Raw genomic sequence first — 15,191 nt, 5'->3', positions numbered from 1 at the left:
ATACAACAATCACTTTTTTTTTTTTTTTTTTTTTTTTTTATTACTACAACCGGCAAAGGAGCGGGCGGTACACTTGATGTAAGGTGTTCACCGCCGCCCATAGCAATTGCAACGTTACCTAGGTACCCCTGCGATTGTTTTGCCGGCCCTTGAGAGACGCATAGGCTCTTTTTTTGAAGGCATCCATATCGTAAACAGATGGAAACACCGAAGATGGTAAGCTATTCCACAGTTTTGTTGTTCTGGGCAAGAAATGCCGTGAGAAGCGCACAGTTGTTGAGAGCCACTCATCCAGGTGGTGCGGATGGTACTTGAGCTTATGCCGTGCAGTGCGATTGTGGAATTTGGCAGCCGGTATTAAGCCAAAAAGTTACTACTAACATCACTACATATTGTGATGATACAAAGTCTTCCGCTGCATTTGTCTATCGGACTACAATTAACTCAAATTAAGGCACTGATTTTTATTCTGTTGGTTGTTACCAATAGATGGTATAATTCTTGAAGAAAGAATATTATTTTTTTTTAATTTTAGACAATACTATCAGAAAGCTTCTAAAATACTATATTCTTAAATGTACAGTAATATATAATTTTTAATACAATTATCATTGAAACATTTATTTTAAACAGCCATTTGCATTTCAATCTTAGGGTGTGGATTGTAGTCCTTAATAACAAAGTCTTCAATCTTGAAGTCATCAATAGAGGTAATCTTCCTGCTGAATTCTAATGTAGGGAAGAGTCTTGGTTCTCTTTCTAATTGTATTTTTAGTGGTTCTATATGATTAAGATACACATGTGTGTCGCCAGTAGTGTGGATAAATTCTCCGGCCTGCAAAAGACAAATATGATAAACCAGAGGCGGCTCGTGACAAAATTTTATGGGTGTTCACTTGAAATAAAACACTGAAAATACATGGTGTAAAGCAGTACATTTATCAAAAAAATTACTTATAAAGGAAATACATACGTCTTTCTTTTTGGTGTGCAAAAATATCTATAACTTAAAGCGACAAGACATTCGTAAATATCTGTTGTTGCTTTCATCACAACCACACAACCACGGTGTTTTCACATATTGTTCAGATTTAAACACACGCGTATATGTTTTCGTTTTTGTCGTACATTTTTGCGTAAGATCAAGTTCAGGCCGTGGCGGTCCCTTAGCTTTACATTCAAGCCGAATTTGTAACGTTTTATCACACTTTTTAATGAACGCCACATTATAATTATTGTTCATTTTAACACTCACAAGAAATACTGATAACTACAGGATATTTCAACACGTATTTTATAATTTTAATTAGAAAATTGCATGAATCTCGCGCGTCCATTGAAGTTGACTCGAGAGTCGAGTGTTTGTTTATATTATAGACGTGGCAACTGGCAACGTCGCAATCGCTGTCCTGCCGGGCGGTAAAAACGAACCGGCAACGTTTGCGGGTGCGGCGCTCCGAATTTTGCTACTTTTCCATAGAAAATCTTTTGTTTCACGCGCAGGGCTCTGGCAAAACCCTCTCTTTCACTCCTATTGGATTTCGTATTAGGAAATGTACTAAATCTTTTTTCATTGGAGCGCAATCGTGATCGCGCGTTACATAATAGTTAATACAGTAGGTATTATACAGGTGAATGGGATGATGGAATGATGGATAATATATTCATGGGTATTAACAGTAGTTTTAAAGATTACGATTGATTTTAAATAGTAATAATTAATGTTAATAATTAAATTAAGGAGTATGATTTTATTATAATTATTTATGGGAGTTCACTGCACCAGCGCTCCTTAGGGCGAGCCGCCTCTGTGATAAACAATTCATTTTATATTTCTTTCTTGTACACAAAGAGTTACAAAGTTTTTATGATAGAAAGTTTTTATAAAAAAAAAAATTGAGCGAGCGATATTGTAGATGAGTGAAATATGTATTATTTCAATGGCAGGATTATGTAGAATGTTTGCTATGTCTTTGTCCCAAATCATTGTTAATATATATAGAGTGGTTGCAATGCTACAAACCTCAAGTTCTGTAATGTGTGCTATCATATGTGTCAAGATAGCATAGCTAGCAATATTGAAAGGTACACCTAGTCCCATATCTGCACTCCTTTGGTACAATTGACAAGAAAGTTTGCCATTAGCCACATGGAATTGGGCTAAGCAATGGCAAGGCGGTAGCGCCATCTTGTTAAGGTCAGATGGTATCCATGAACACATTAAAATTCTCCTATCGGCAGGGTTCTTCCTAAAAATAAAGTATTTTGGCTTATTTGCAGCTAATTATAAATAAGGTTAATAATAAGTTAATTATAAATGCCTTATTTATAAATAAGGTTACTGTTAATGGTCAATTGTTTTATTATTTGTAATTATTGTATTGATGCATTTTATATTACTTGATAGTGTCAATAACATTCTGTAATTGATCAATCCCCTGGCCCGTGTAATCAGTTTTGCAGTCTTTATATGTAGCCCCGCTGTGTCTCCACTGAAAGCCATAGACAGGACCCAAGTCACCTGATATAAAAAGGTATAAGAATATAATAATAATAGTTAAAAAAAACTAAAAAACACGCTTTTTATAGAAAACCGAACTAAAAAATAGAAAATTTTTATCGAATTAGTGTATTGTCATCGGTCCTCAATAAATCTACAAAGTTTGAACGAAATCTGGCCATTTAAAGTGGGTCAAAATCGCGCCCAAAGAAGTCGGTTACAATCATACAGGTGAAGCTAATATAAAGCGTGTAATAAAAACAAGTGTTATAAGTTATAAAGAATCATAAAAAAAACTCTCTAGCATCATTTTATGTACATTTCTTTTTAATTTTAAGAATGTGGATTAATTATGATATATAATTTGCTAATAAAAGATTTGTGTATGGCTTACCTTCTTCACGATTTGTAAATCCTAAATTGTCTAAAAATGACCTGGAACCATTTGCGTCCCAAATATGAACACCTTTACTAGCTAGAGCTTTACTGTCTGTGGAACCAGAAATCATCCATAATAACTCTGCTATAACCCCCTTGGTGAAAACGCGCTTGGTAGTCAAAAGGGGTAAAACTTTGTTACTCAGGGAATATCTTTGCATTGCTCCAAATATAGACTTGGTTCCCACTCCAGTCCTGTCTATACGTTCATCACCTACAACATTATTGATCTATAACTACACTTATCAGTGTTAAAAAGTAGAACTGTGAACTGTGAAACTCAGATAAAATTACCTGTTTCTATGATCTGTTTCACTAGGTTCAGATATTGATATTCGTCATGTGTTTCGCAACCGTTGATAATCCCCATTCTTCTTTGAATAATTCTCAGCGGAATATCCACAAATAACCCTGAAAATACTCAAATCTAAATGTTATGCTTCCTAAATTTTCAATTCTTGTACTTTCAACTTTGCCTCTGAACAACGATTCTTTGTTCTGAGAACTTTGCAGTGTTTTGGCGCCAAATAATGAAGTTTACAATTGATTTGACATCTGACATATTGACATTTTAGTTTTTTTTGTGAGTGTATTGAGGTCTAAACTTTTGGCCGATGTTGAGTACAACCTCTTTTTTAGAGTTTAAGTATTCTTTGAGTACAACATGTACAACCTGTGGTACAACCACAGGGTACAACCACAGCTACAGGTACAACCCATCCAAAAGTTTTTAAGTAATTCCTACTGCATAATTAATCTTATTTAGTTGTGTTTGATTATTGACGGTTTATTTAATTATCAAAACGAATATAATATAATATGGTTACATGTTAAAATATCCTAATAGGTACCTTTGATAGTCTGGACAGTTTATTTATTATGATGGTCATTGTTATTTCCACACATCAACTTTTTCCCTAAAGTTTTGCGAAAGACTTGCGTTCGCAAATGAGTTCACAAATGCGTTTGCAAATGCGTTCGCAAATGCCTTCGCAAATGCCTTCGCAAATGCCTTCGCTGTGCCGCCGGCATTGCCTCACCTTGCCTCACCTTGCCCATGGCTCTGGCTACACCGTAGGGCTACACGGTACACCCATGGTTACAGTAACTTCCGAACATGGACGTATAAAAAAAGACGGACGGTATATCGCCTAAACATTGAGTGAAGCCTAGTAATGGCGGCGAAACATCCATGTGTGTGTGCCATGTTGCCATGGCAACAGCTGTCCTGATGACAATGGCGGCTGTATTTTTTTTTCTATAAATTTTGCCGTAATAATTTTGTCATTAAAACATAAAAGAAATAACTTGCTTCCCTGTGGAATGTAATCCCTTGTGTTTTGTTATTTAAAATTGTACTGTTACGGCACCATTTAACCACACAAGACGGCATTTTAAATATTTTTTGTGAAACAGTGACGCAGTTAATCAGTCGGTAGTTTACGACGTAATGGCGGCCGACTAGCTTACTATGGTGAGAGTGTGTGCGTGTTTATTGTCTTTACACGATCGCTAGCTTACTATGGTGGCTTCACGTTGTTTGTTCGTAATACGGTGTCCGTCTTTTTTTATACGTCCATGCTTCCGAATCTATTTTTTTTGGTCAGATCATGGACCATGTCTAATTTAATTTATTATTTTAATCGCATCTAATTGGTATTACAAGGGTATTACAATTGATTTGAAATTCGCTTTTCAGCATTTGTGGCGTGCATTCAGCAGGCGTGAATTTTAGGATTTGATAACTTCGTCGTCTAGTGGTTGTCTGGTTCTCTGCAACCTGTTGTCATTGACAACAGACTTGTTATTACAAAATATTTCTGAATTATTTTGATTATTACTATAAAAAAACTGTTAGATCTCATACTTTATGATAAATCATTTACTTTGGAACAAGATATAGTATCAAATATAACAAGTAGTTGTGCGTTTTAGTCTACTATGCCGTTCCATGAAGCGCCATGTGTGGAGCTGGGTTCTGCACCAAGGACTCCCAGTGTAATAGCATCGCCATCTCCCTCCGAAATTTCTAGTACAAGCTCATCAGAACCTCAGAATGTTCGAGCAACACCTTTGTTTAGGTATATTTAAGTTTTATGATGTTGTTTTACCTACTTAGTGATTTATTTGCTACTTCTGTGCATTTTTTTGTATACCTACGGTTGCTTGCAGGAAAATGAAAAAAAAAAAAGTAGCAGACGTACCTAGTTAGTTTGCCAGTAAACAATCTGCTCTTATGTTATTAAGTGTGTAACTTGCGTACATACAAAAAATGGAAATAAATTTCATTTATTCATTTAGAGCATTGGCGATGAGACCGCCTGATCCAGAACAGCCACCTGGGCAAGATGAACTGGAACGTCGTCTTCCAGGCTATAGACGGATTGTTATCCCAAGAGAGTTGACGCTCATAGAATTGCTCGTTAGTAAAAATACAATACAATTTAGCTGTACTTTTGTAACGTTGTGTCACTCCTTTACCTAGCCGTAAAGCCAAAATGGCTTCAGCAGTCCTTTACCTTTTTGCAAATAGTTATTATTCGACACGTTTAAACTATAGAAATTATTAAAAATTTACTTTATAAAACTATATAAACTTGGTGCATGACAAAATATGAAAAAAAATAATCTCTCTTTAATCGTACACTAATAATTATTACGGTATGTACGGGGTACCTATAATCTATAATATCTATTCTGCACTTTCACCACATGATATTATATGTCGTGGTCGATGATAATCTTTTGCAATGGATATATTATATTTCCTGATACTCGATATATCGTAGTACATAATCTAATATGGTTCCTTTATTCTTAGGAGATTAGAATTTTAGATATACCTGTAATTATTTTGTATTCCCACGGTAGTCACCTGGAGTTATCTGTTTTTTTTTTATAAGAAACAAAGCAGTGGTGTCACAACTGACGAAGAAGTTCTAAGAATTCGTGAAGCCAAATTGCGAGTGGTAGCGGAGCGTGTAGGTTTGCGAAGGTTACACGTTTTGGCTCCAAGACTGCGTTCGTTGACCCTCGACGGGAGTGCTATATCGTCTTTGAGAGATCTCGGCATTGGATTGGTCCATTTAAAGGTACAGTTTCTAATGGGTACAATAGTATCTTGAATCTTGATACTAGTACAAAAAGTAAGAGCTATACCACAGATACCTACTACAGCTATACCACAGATTCTAAGCCCTTGTTCAAAAGTTAACGGAAGCACAGATATGAGCTGATAATATGTATTTAAATAATTCTAAACGGAAGGTGCTTATTTCTTTAATGTTCTATGGTCGGTCCCTTTACTTCCAAACTTCCAATCAAATTATATTTTACACAAAAATATAAATGCCACCTTTATTGCTCATTACAAGTAAACATTCTATAGAATAAAATAGTGTGAATGATTGTGTTAATAGAATTTTGCCATTTTGCGCCTATTCTTCGAGCAAAAAGGCATGATATTAATTACTATATTCAGCATTCCAAATCCAGGTCTACGGAGTTACTTTTATAAATAATTATTTAGATTATGGAACAAATTATTCTAGCTTTTGAGCGTAAACCGTTGCGGCCTCACGTCTCTCGACGGGATATGGGGTTTGGGAACTCTCCGGGAACTGCACGCTGCTGGAAACCGCCTCCATGATTTAAATCCGTTAGCCGTGTTGCAAAAGTTACACACATTGAATCTTGCACAGTGAGTATGCCAAATTATTGAGATAATTGTTTTCTAATTAGGTATGTACTAACTATTTATCTGCATATTATGTTTGAATGTTTTCTTATAATGTAGCATGTGAATACTTTGTTTTGTACGAGTGATATCACCGGAGGATTCCCTAAAATCAATGAAATATTGAGCACAGAATGCATGCTTGTGCTACAATCAAATCTTTCTTATAGCGTAGCCATTCAACCAGTAAGTTAATCAAAACAGACACTTTTTATGTCACTATAGAAATCCAATAGAAGAATCGAGCCGCCTCTGGACATTAGGAGTGTGTAGTTCCCTACGACGTATTGTGTTACGAGGAACACCACTGTCCGACCTGCAGCATTATACGTCGCTCGTGACGTCAGCTCTACCAATGTTGACGCATTTGGATGACCGTCCGTTACAAGACGATAATGGTTAGTTTATTTTTTATGGATTAGTTTAAGATACATATTTGATCTTGAAGTATAATAAAGATTATAAAATTAACTTTTTAAGGTTTGCCGTTTTGTATTTATAGTCTATACTAATATTATAAAGCTGAAGTTTGTTTGTTTGTTTAATCTCAGGAACTACTGGTCCGATTTGAAAAATTATTTCGGTGTTAGATAATAGATAACCAAATTTGGAATTGAGGAAGCCTATAGGCTATATTATAATTACGCTAAGACCAACTAAACAGGATCGGAGCCACGCGGCCGCGGGTGAAACCGCGAAGCGCAGCTTGTCGTATACATATAAAAGCTAGATCAATTACATAGATTAATGTTATGATTACATAGATTATTGTATCTGGGATCTATTACTGTATTATATGATATTGTATTGTGCGTAGTTTTAATTACATCAGTTCTATAACATGGCATGGCCGAGTGATGAATACGTAAGCGTAAAAGTCAAAACTAATCCAAAAATGTTTCACTTTGGAAGGAAATAGAAGCCTGATTAGGTGTAAAAGGCACTTGTGACCTGCATTATGCATACCTCACAAAGGGTCACGGATTTTTAGTGTAGAAAACCTTTAATTTACTCAATCAAACTAAATTATATAAAAAAAAACTTTTACGCAGCTTTCTTTTTGATACTTAAACATAACTACTTATTTACTGTCTTATGTTAAAAAAAATCTTATTTTAATCCGTTTTTCTAATTAAAATGCCTAAAAATTTCATTTATCATGTTTAGCAGATGAAAACTTATCATTAGAAGCATCTTCGGACTCGGAAGCAGGTGTGAGTGATATTGAGGAAGACCAAGTAGTCGCTAATAAAGAAACCAATTTTGATGATGTTCAACCTGGACCTTCTCATCAGGGAGAGGTACAATTATGTGCTTTAAAACTAACTCGACTATTCTTCCCAAAAATCGTTTCTATTTGGTTTGGTTTTTCTTAGCTGTAATATTGTCGGCAAATTGCAAATGAATCAGTTTCATTATTCTAATTCTTTATAATATAGAGGTATATTTGTCAATTCGCTTACAGGAAAACCAGGCGGTAAATGATTAAATGCGCTACATCATTTCAAAACAAAATATCTTACTTTGCAGGCGGATGCAAATGTTCCAAAAGTTGAAATGAAGCGGGAACGAACGTTTCGTAGACCAGCGACAACAGAATGCGCGGGAACGCGGCCGCGCGTCCGTTTGCCACAGAGACCGAAAACAGCAGTCGAGCGCAGCATAGACAAACCGACCAAATTACACATAATGCATACTCTTTTGGGTACGTGCTTTTTCTCAATCTGGCAAAATGAGGATTATGTTTTTCGACTATTTTCGCATACATGTGTGTATTTCTCAGGCTTAATCTATAAAAAAATTGAGGTAAAAATTTTGTCTTACAGTTTACATTCTATAGTTATTTTTATTGTCCATAGATGACGAATGGCATTCTAGTGCAAGTGGAAGCAAGTTGACTTCAAATGCGCCGGTTTGTGGAAATTTGGCGCGGGCTTTACGAAGAACGAAGAACAGTCGTAACAGTTCAAGTACATGTCATTTTTTTATTATAATGATGAGTACATATTGAGATGTATTTAGTTATTTAGTAAATAAACGGTAATTAGGTTGAAAAGTAATATCTATTAAAGGATGAAATTATTTATTACTAGCGAGTAGCGACCCGCCCCGGCTTCGCACGGGTGCAATGCTGATACTAAATACACTACAGAAAAATTGTGAACGTTGTATATAAAACATAGCGGCCCGCTCCGGCTTCGCACGGGTATTTAATAGATAGCCGGGCGGCCGGCCGGTACCGCCGCAAACGCTACGTCCCGCAATTTTTAAATCTGTAATATCTTCGAAAATATTCCCTTAAATCATACGGTGTAAAGGGCCATATAGATCTATATTAAATGAACAATGCATTCAAGCTATTTAATTGGTTAAGGATTAATGCTGTATTGGTTAAAATCGCATCGAAAATTAGCCATTATTTGTCGTAAAAAGTAAATGACAAAATAAAGTTATTGTGGGTTATCCATAAGAGATAGACATATACCATCGCGGACTTTTCTGTAGACCTTTTCAATGTGTATAATACTTAGTACATTATTTTGATAAAACTCGTAGGGTTCAGCCTGCGTTTGCAATGTAAGCGGAAAAAATGTAATTTTTTACGACATCACATTAGAAACCTCAAAAATAACAGTACTTCTCCACTATTTAATGGATGATATTATACATATAAACCTTCCTCTTGAATCACTCTATCTATTAAAAAAAACCGCATCAAAATCCGTTGCGTAGTTTCAAAGATTTAAGCGTACAAAGGGACATAGGGACAGGGAAAGCGACTTTGTTTTATACTATGACGTAGTGATAGTGAATAGTGATACCACATGGAAATAATTTTGAAGTACCTACCTACCCTCTAACGGTCTAACCAATGATGCCTCGTTATATTTTAAAATTCTTACAGAGACGTAAGTAGGTACATAACGACAGAACATTAAATGCTATTCATAAAAATAAAATTTAAATGGTAATAAGTAATCTATATATATAAAACTCAAAGGTGACTGATATAGTGATCTATCAACGCATAGGCCAAACCACTGGACGTATGTTTATCTAGTTTTATAAGAAATTGCTTAGTTCTAATCAAACGTTAGCTTAAATTAATAAAATTAAACAACTTTAAGTGAAGTCTGATTTCCGAGTATTTTCAGTCTGGACAACAAATTAGAAACAGCATGGTTCGAGTGTTCCAAAGTCAAAACCTGTTGAAATGCCGCCAATATTTTTTCTTCTACAAATATTTGCACCGTTTTTTAAACATTCCATCTAAAAGTTTCTGAAAATTAATTTGATTTGCAGTATAATTGAGTAAAAGTAAGATTTGTGACCCATCAACGAGAAAAATAATTTTAAGTTTACATTTTGACAAAAACTAGAGTTACAGGAAAATTGAAAATCATTTAGAGTGTTCAATAAAAATAAATTCAATGCTATAGTTTATTTAAAAGAGCATGGTACTTCCGATCAAGTGCCTAGAAAAGCTCTATCATGAAAAACCACAGCACGCGAGGTTAGGCAAATGATTCTTTTGGCAAAGATGGATCCATTTAAAAGGTCAAATTCTATTATAAAATTAGTTTCTTCCGATGATGAACCTCGCAATATGTCGATGAGATCGGTTTGCAGGCAGTAAGTCGAGACAAATTTTTTTGGGAGAGACGCCAGGAAAGTACAGCTTCTTACTAGGCAGTACAGAGAACAACGATTTTCATTTACTAAGAAATATTGCTAGTGGATAGTCCGCCAGTGAAAAAGTTTTGTTTTGGGATGAAACTAAAAATAATATAATCAATTCTGATGGCAAAGGATACGCGTCGTTCAGTTAACCAGGCCTTAGATAATAAATAAACAGTTCAGCATGGCGGAGGAAACATTATAGTACGTGCCCAACGTATGGGGTTGTTTTTAGACTGTTATAATCTTTATAGACAACAACGGCTTTATAACGTCGTGGCTTAGATTGTATGAGATTTAAACACGTTTGCAAAAACATATTTTCTAATAGAATTTGACCTTTTAAATGGATCCATCTTTGCCAAAAGAATCATTTGCCTAACCTCGCGTGCTGTGGTTTTTCATGATAGAGCTTTTCTAGGCACTTGATCGGAAGTACCATGCTCTTTTAAATAAACTATAGCATTGAATTTATTTTTATTGAACACTCTAAATGATTTTCAATTTTCCTGTAACTCTAGTTTTTGTCAAAATGTAAACTTAAAATTATTTTTCTCGTTGATGGGTCACAAATCTTACTTTTACTCAATTTTTACTGCAAAGTTAATTAATTTTCAGAAACTTTTAGATAGGATGTTTAAAAACGGTGCAAATATTTGTAGAAGAAAAAAATATTGGCGGCATTTCAACAGGTTTTGACTTTGGCACACTCGAACCATGCTGTTTCTAATTTGTTGTCCAGACTGAAAATACTCGGAAATCAGACTTCACTTAAAGTTGTTTAATTTTATTAATTTAAGCTAACGTTTGATTAGAACTAAGCAATTTCTTATAAAACTAGATAAACGGGTGTTCTATTACATATGAAATAATAGTTAATCTCTAATACGTTAATACATAAATGTTAAATGAATTTGATGACTACTTCATCGTGTTACGAGTTTCTAATTAAACGTCCACCACTGTATATATATATATTATATATAGTTTATATAAACTTTTTTTTAACCTTTTATAAACTATAATTTTATGCATCAATATGGAATTGATGTACTAAAAATGCAAGTAGGTAGGTATAGACAGCTATTTAGTATTTCTATTTTCTGCGGTGTAAAAATACACACATGGCGGTGTGAAATCAAGTGATGTGTTAGAAATATGAGCAAAAAGGATTCAAATTGTATAGAAATAGCAAATAAATAATTATTTATCAAATATACTTACACGTTTCCAGCGATATCCAGATTTTGAGGCACCACTGCCATGGGCGTTTAATTTGGAAGCTAGTTCTTCCCACTGGCGATCGACTGTTTCTTTCGATCGTGGACCCAAACCAACGCCTTTGGCCAGAGCCTGATGCTCCATTAAATAATTAAGGAGGTCCTCTAATTGAGACTTGGAAACTCGGTGTTCCATTTTTTTCAACTGAAAAATTCACAATATTTTGTGAGTAAATAAGTAACGTTTAATGCATATATTGTAACTAGCGCCTTCATAAACAAAGAGTTAGACTTACCTACTTGTGCAAAATTACGAAAATTGTAACACTAATATTCACCGCTGAGCACAAACCACGACAAATCACATTCACGAACTGATTACTGAATACCTTTCCCATATCCCACTAATAATATATTACGTTGTTTATGTGACAAGACCCACTTACAAGGGTTATCGCAAAAAAAATCCCTGGAGTGGTCATGCTGGGATCCATCCACTTCACAAGTTTCATAATCTTAACTTTCATTAGTTTTTTGCTAACGCAGATCACAGATGTGACGCAGTTATGAATATGAGAGCGAGTATTGTTTAATGTTTAACAAACATACGTAGTACCACCAGTTGCCACCTGATTGTGAGTGGCGCTGCTTTCCATACAAAATCAAGTGCATCGGTCGCAGGAAGCAGATGTTGTGCGACAGCGGCGCAACAGCTTACATAATACGAAATTTTTTGACGTTTCGCGACCAGTCGCAAACCTGTCGCGTTGCTGTTGCGCGTCGCTTGCTATCTGCTAATTTTTAGCTAATAAGGCTGCGGGCTGAAATTTGGCATGCAGGTATAAGATGTTAGGACGTAGGCATCCGCTAAGAAAGGATTTCCCGAAATTCTTGCGGGAACTGGGAAAAACGGGGATGCACGAACAAAGTCGTGGGCGGAAGCTAGTTATTTATAAACACTTTTTATGTAGGTAATCTAATGATATTGAGTAATCAATTTTTATCACATACCTACCATCTAATAGAATAAGCAACTTTCGTAAATTTTATAATCATAGCCGGATTACGAAAGCACGTTATTGAATCGTGTGACGATATTATGTTTTATGATTGTTTGGTAAATAATGCTCATCTCTTGAATACTGTGTACTTTTGGACGCAGTTGACACAGATTTCTCTTTGTATAAGTATACGTCTTCGTCTTCGTCTTAACTCTTTGAGCACACTACACAAAATACTGTTGTGAAATCATAATAGGTCAATAAATAGTAGAATGTACTAACTAGGTACTCATTATCTAATATTTTTTTCAATGGACAACTGTATAATGTTCTTAAAATAGAGATAAGCGCAAGATTCTTAACTTTATGAAAAGATTATGCTATTTTCAATGAAAAATTTAATTTCAAGATTTTTTTAAATTATTTATTTTAAACAGCTAGTTCCATAAGAACGGAAGAAACAATGGAGCAAGCTTGTCGGGCCGTAGCTGCTGAAATACCTATGACTCTATCAGCAGATGTGTGGGAGAAGTTTAAAAAGGATACTGGGTAACTTTATTGTATACATAATAAATAGTAAACGAATATAAATGTAAATCTAAACTTATAACATTATATATAGAGGAAACATTTGATTTTATATCGGTGACATTTAAAATCGTGAAAAGCATTCAGATTTTGTTTTTAAAAATTGGTTATTTGTAAAGTAGGTTTACGATCGAGATGTTTACGTCTTATATATATAACGTCTTATTGGTGGCAGCGCTCGAGATGAGACGGGAGATCGGTCCGTCTCTCTCTCGTTATACTTGCGATCTCGCTCGAGGTTTTGGTGTGACACAAGTTTCTGAACATGTCACCCGACTAAAACTTAGATCATAAGGACTAAAACGATTTTAAAAACGTTATCACGTTAAAATGCTGTATACGAAAATAAAAACTGTAGAGACTGTTTACTTTTATAATATTACGATTTTATAGCTAACTTATTTGATAAACTTTAGTGAAAGGTTTGCGAATATCAATAACATTAAATAGTGATAAAATTAATAAACAAAAGACCGATGAAATTGTGCAAATGCAACATTGTTTGTAGGTATTAATTCAACTTATGTTTTGACATAAAATGAACTAAAACATACTATTTACTCTGGTATGAAATTTATTATGCCGTTATCGGTGTATGTCAATATGCAAATGGGAGAAACAATGTTGTTTGCATATTCTTTTCGTGATATGATAATCTAAATAAAGATTGATACATGCCAATTGCCAAGTAAACATAATTTTTATTTATTCCAGTATTGAAATCGATCTAGACTTCAACGAAAGACCAAAAGGCGAGGATCCGAACCGTGTTATTGAGCAATTAGAACAAATAGAGAGGGAAACAATGGAACGGTTGAATAACGACAATCCAGATTCGAATTTTACGCGCAATGTTTACAAGTTTTCCACCGATCCTTCTAGAATATTCTCGAGTAACATAAACGATACTGAATTGTGGAGGGAAATAGAAGATCTCGCAGTGCCCGATGTTCAAAATGATGTGGATGAATTGTATATTGCGAGTAACATGCGTTTTCCTGGTGACGAATAATAATTAATTATTGTTTAATTTTTGTTATAAGTAGGTCATTTGAAATTTAAATGACTAACTTAGAATTTCTTATGGTAATGGATTATTGTTACCGAAATGAAACATCTAACATGCAAATGCGTATCGAAAATATTATGTATTATGTTGATGGAGTTGTTTCCTGAGTTAAATATAAAAGGAGTTTTTCTTCATTTGCTACTGCGTCTTTACAAATTTCTATAATATATGTACCTAGCTAAAATATTATGTATGTACCTTTAAAAGGTTTATGAAATATATTACGTGTTCTTGGGATACCTATTAATAGCAAATAACGTAGGTACCTATCGTCTACCTCATTAAGTTATTGTGTCGAATTCGAAATGAGAATTGATGGAATGAAACGATAATTTTATGTATGAATTGTTATCAATAAATATACAATCACATATTTTAATAAATTAGTTTATTAAGGATGGAGTAGGACAATTTGGTTTCGTCTTCATTGTTTTGGTGAATAAATTTATTTTCTCTTAAAAATGCTTTTTATTTAATAAGAAACAATTATGAATGCATCTCAAAATATGTAAACGGTTGCATATTTTGTGTAGGTTCCTATTTACTTACGTAGGTACTTATTAAAAAAAAATTACACCTTGTATCCAACATCGATATTGGAGGATTTCGAAATTTAAGAAAAACGGCTAATATACAAATATACAAAGAAAATTGATCAGTGGAACCGATGTACCTATGCATAATGCATCTGCCCCTAACCCCTCTCGGGGACACGGGACTTCAGTACCTACACTACGAAATTATGACGAATATTGTAGATCACAAAAATATTACACACGTCGAATTGGTCTATAAGTACCGACCAAAAGTGAAACGTCAGTAAATATAATTCGAAGGAAGTAACAATTTTTTTATAATACTTACAAAGCATTTCAATTATTGAATTACTTATATATTATATCAATAATTATATAAACATAAATTGGTCAAGGTAAATCAGCTTGAAGTTTCTAAGATTTTC

General features: G+C 34.4%; 2 protein-coding genes across 2 annotated transcripts; one reads left to right on the top strand and one right to left on the bottom strand.

Annotated features, from left to right (window-relative positions):
- Nucleotides 1–371: 371 nt before the first annotated feature.
- Nucleotides 372–3,559, bottom strand: Ts (Thymidylate synthase). Its single transcript, XM_090110403.1, has 6 exons — nucleotides 3,450–3,559; nucleotides 3,233–3,414; nucleotides 2,895–3,152; nucleotides 2,401–2,521; nucleotides 2,024–2,249; nucleotides 372–835 (listed from the first exon to the last, which is right to left on the bottom strand). Exons 2-6 carry the CDS (start codon nucleotides 3,306–3,308, stop codon nucleotides 626–628), a joined length of 891 nt encoding a protein of 296 aa, XP_089966529.1. The 5' UTR covers nucleotides 3,309–3,414; nucleotides 3,450–3,559; the 3' UTR covers nucleotides 372–625.
- Nucleotides 3,560–4,879: 1,320 nt separating this feature from the next.
- On the top strand, nucleotides 4,880–14,589 carry LOC149902194 (uncharacterized). The gene is made up of 10 exons (XM_090110228.1): nucleotides 4,880–5,019; nucleotides 5,240–5,360; nucleotides 5,842–6,030; nucleotides 6,490–6,638; nucleotides 6,900–7,072; nucleotides 7,842–7,981; nucleotides 8,205–8,379; nucleotides 8,534–8,644; nucleotides 13,011–13,122; nucleotides 13,876–14,589. The coding sequence occupies exons 1-10, from the start codon at nucleotides 4,880–4,882 to the stop codon at nucleotides 14,171–14,173; spliced, it is 1,608 nt and encodes a 535-aa protein (XP_089966354.1). The 3' UTR covers nucleotides 14,174–14,589.
- Nucleotides 14,590–15,191: the final 602 nt, after the last annotated feature.

Source organism: Colias eurytheme, chromosome 15 (genome assembly GCF_061535395.1).
Source record: "Colias eurytheme isolate Ceu_HAF_F1 chromosome 15, ilColEury1 Martin Lab GWU primary, whole genome shotgun sequence".
Classification (NCBI taxonomy): Eukaryota; Metazoa; Arthropoda; class Insecta; order Lepidoptera; family Pieridae; genus Colias; species Colias eurytheme.
The sequence above is the reverse complement of the archived record's forward strand: the minus strand, read 5'-3'. Positions and strand labels throughout refer to the sequence as shown.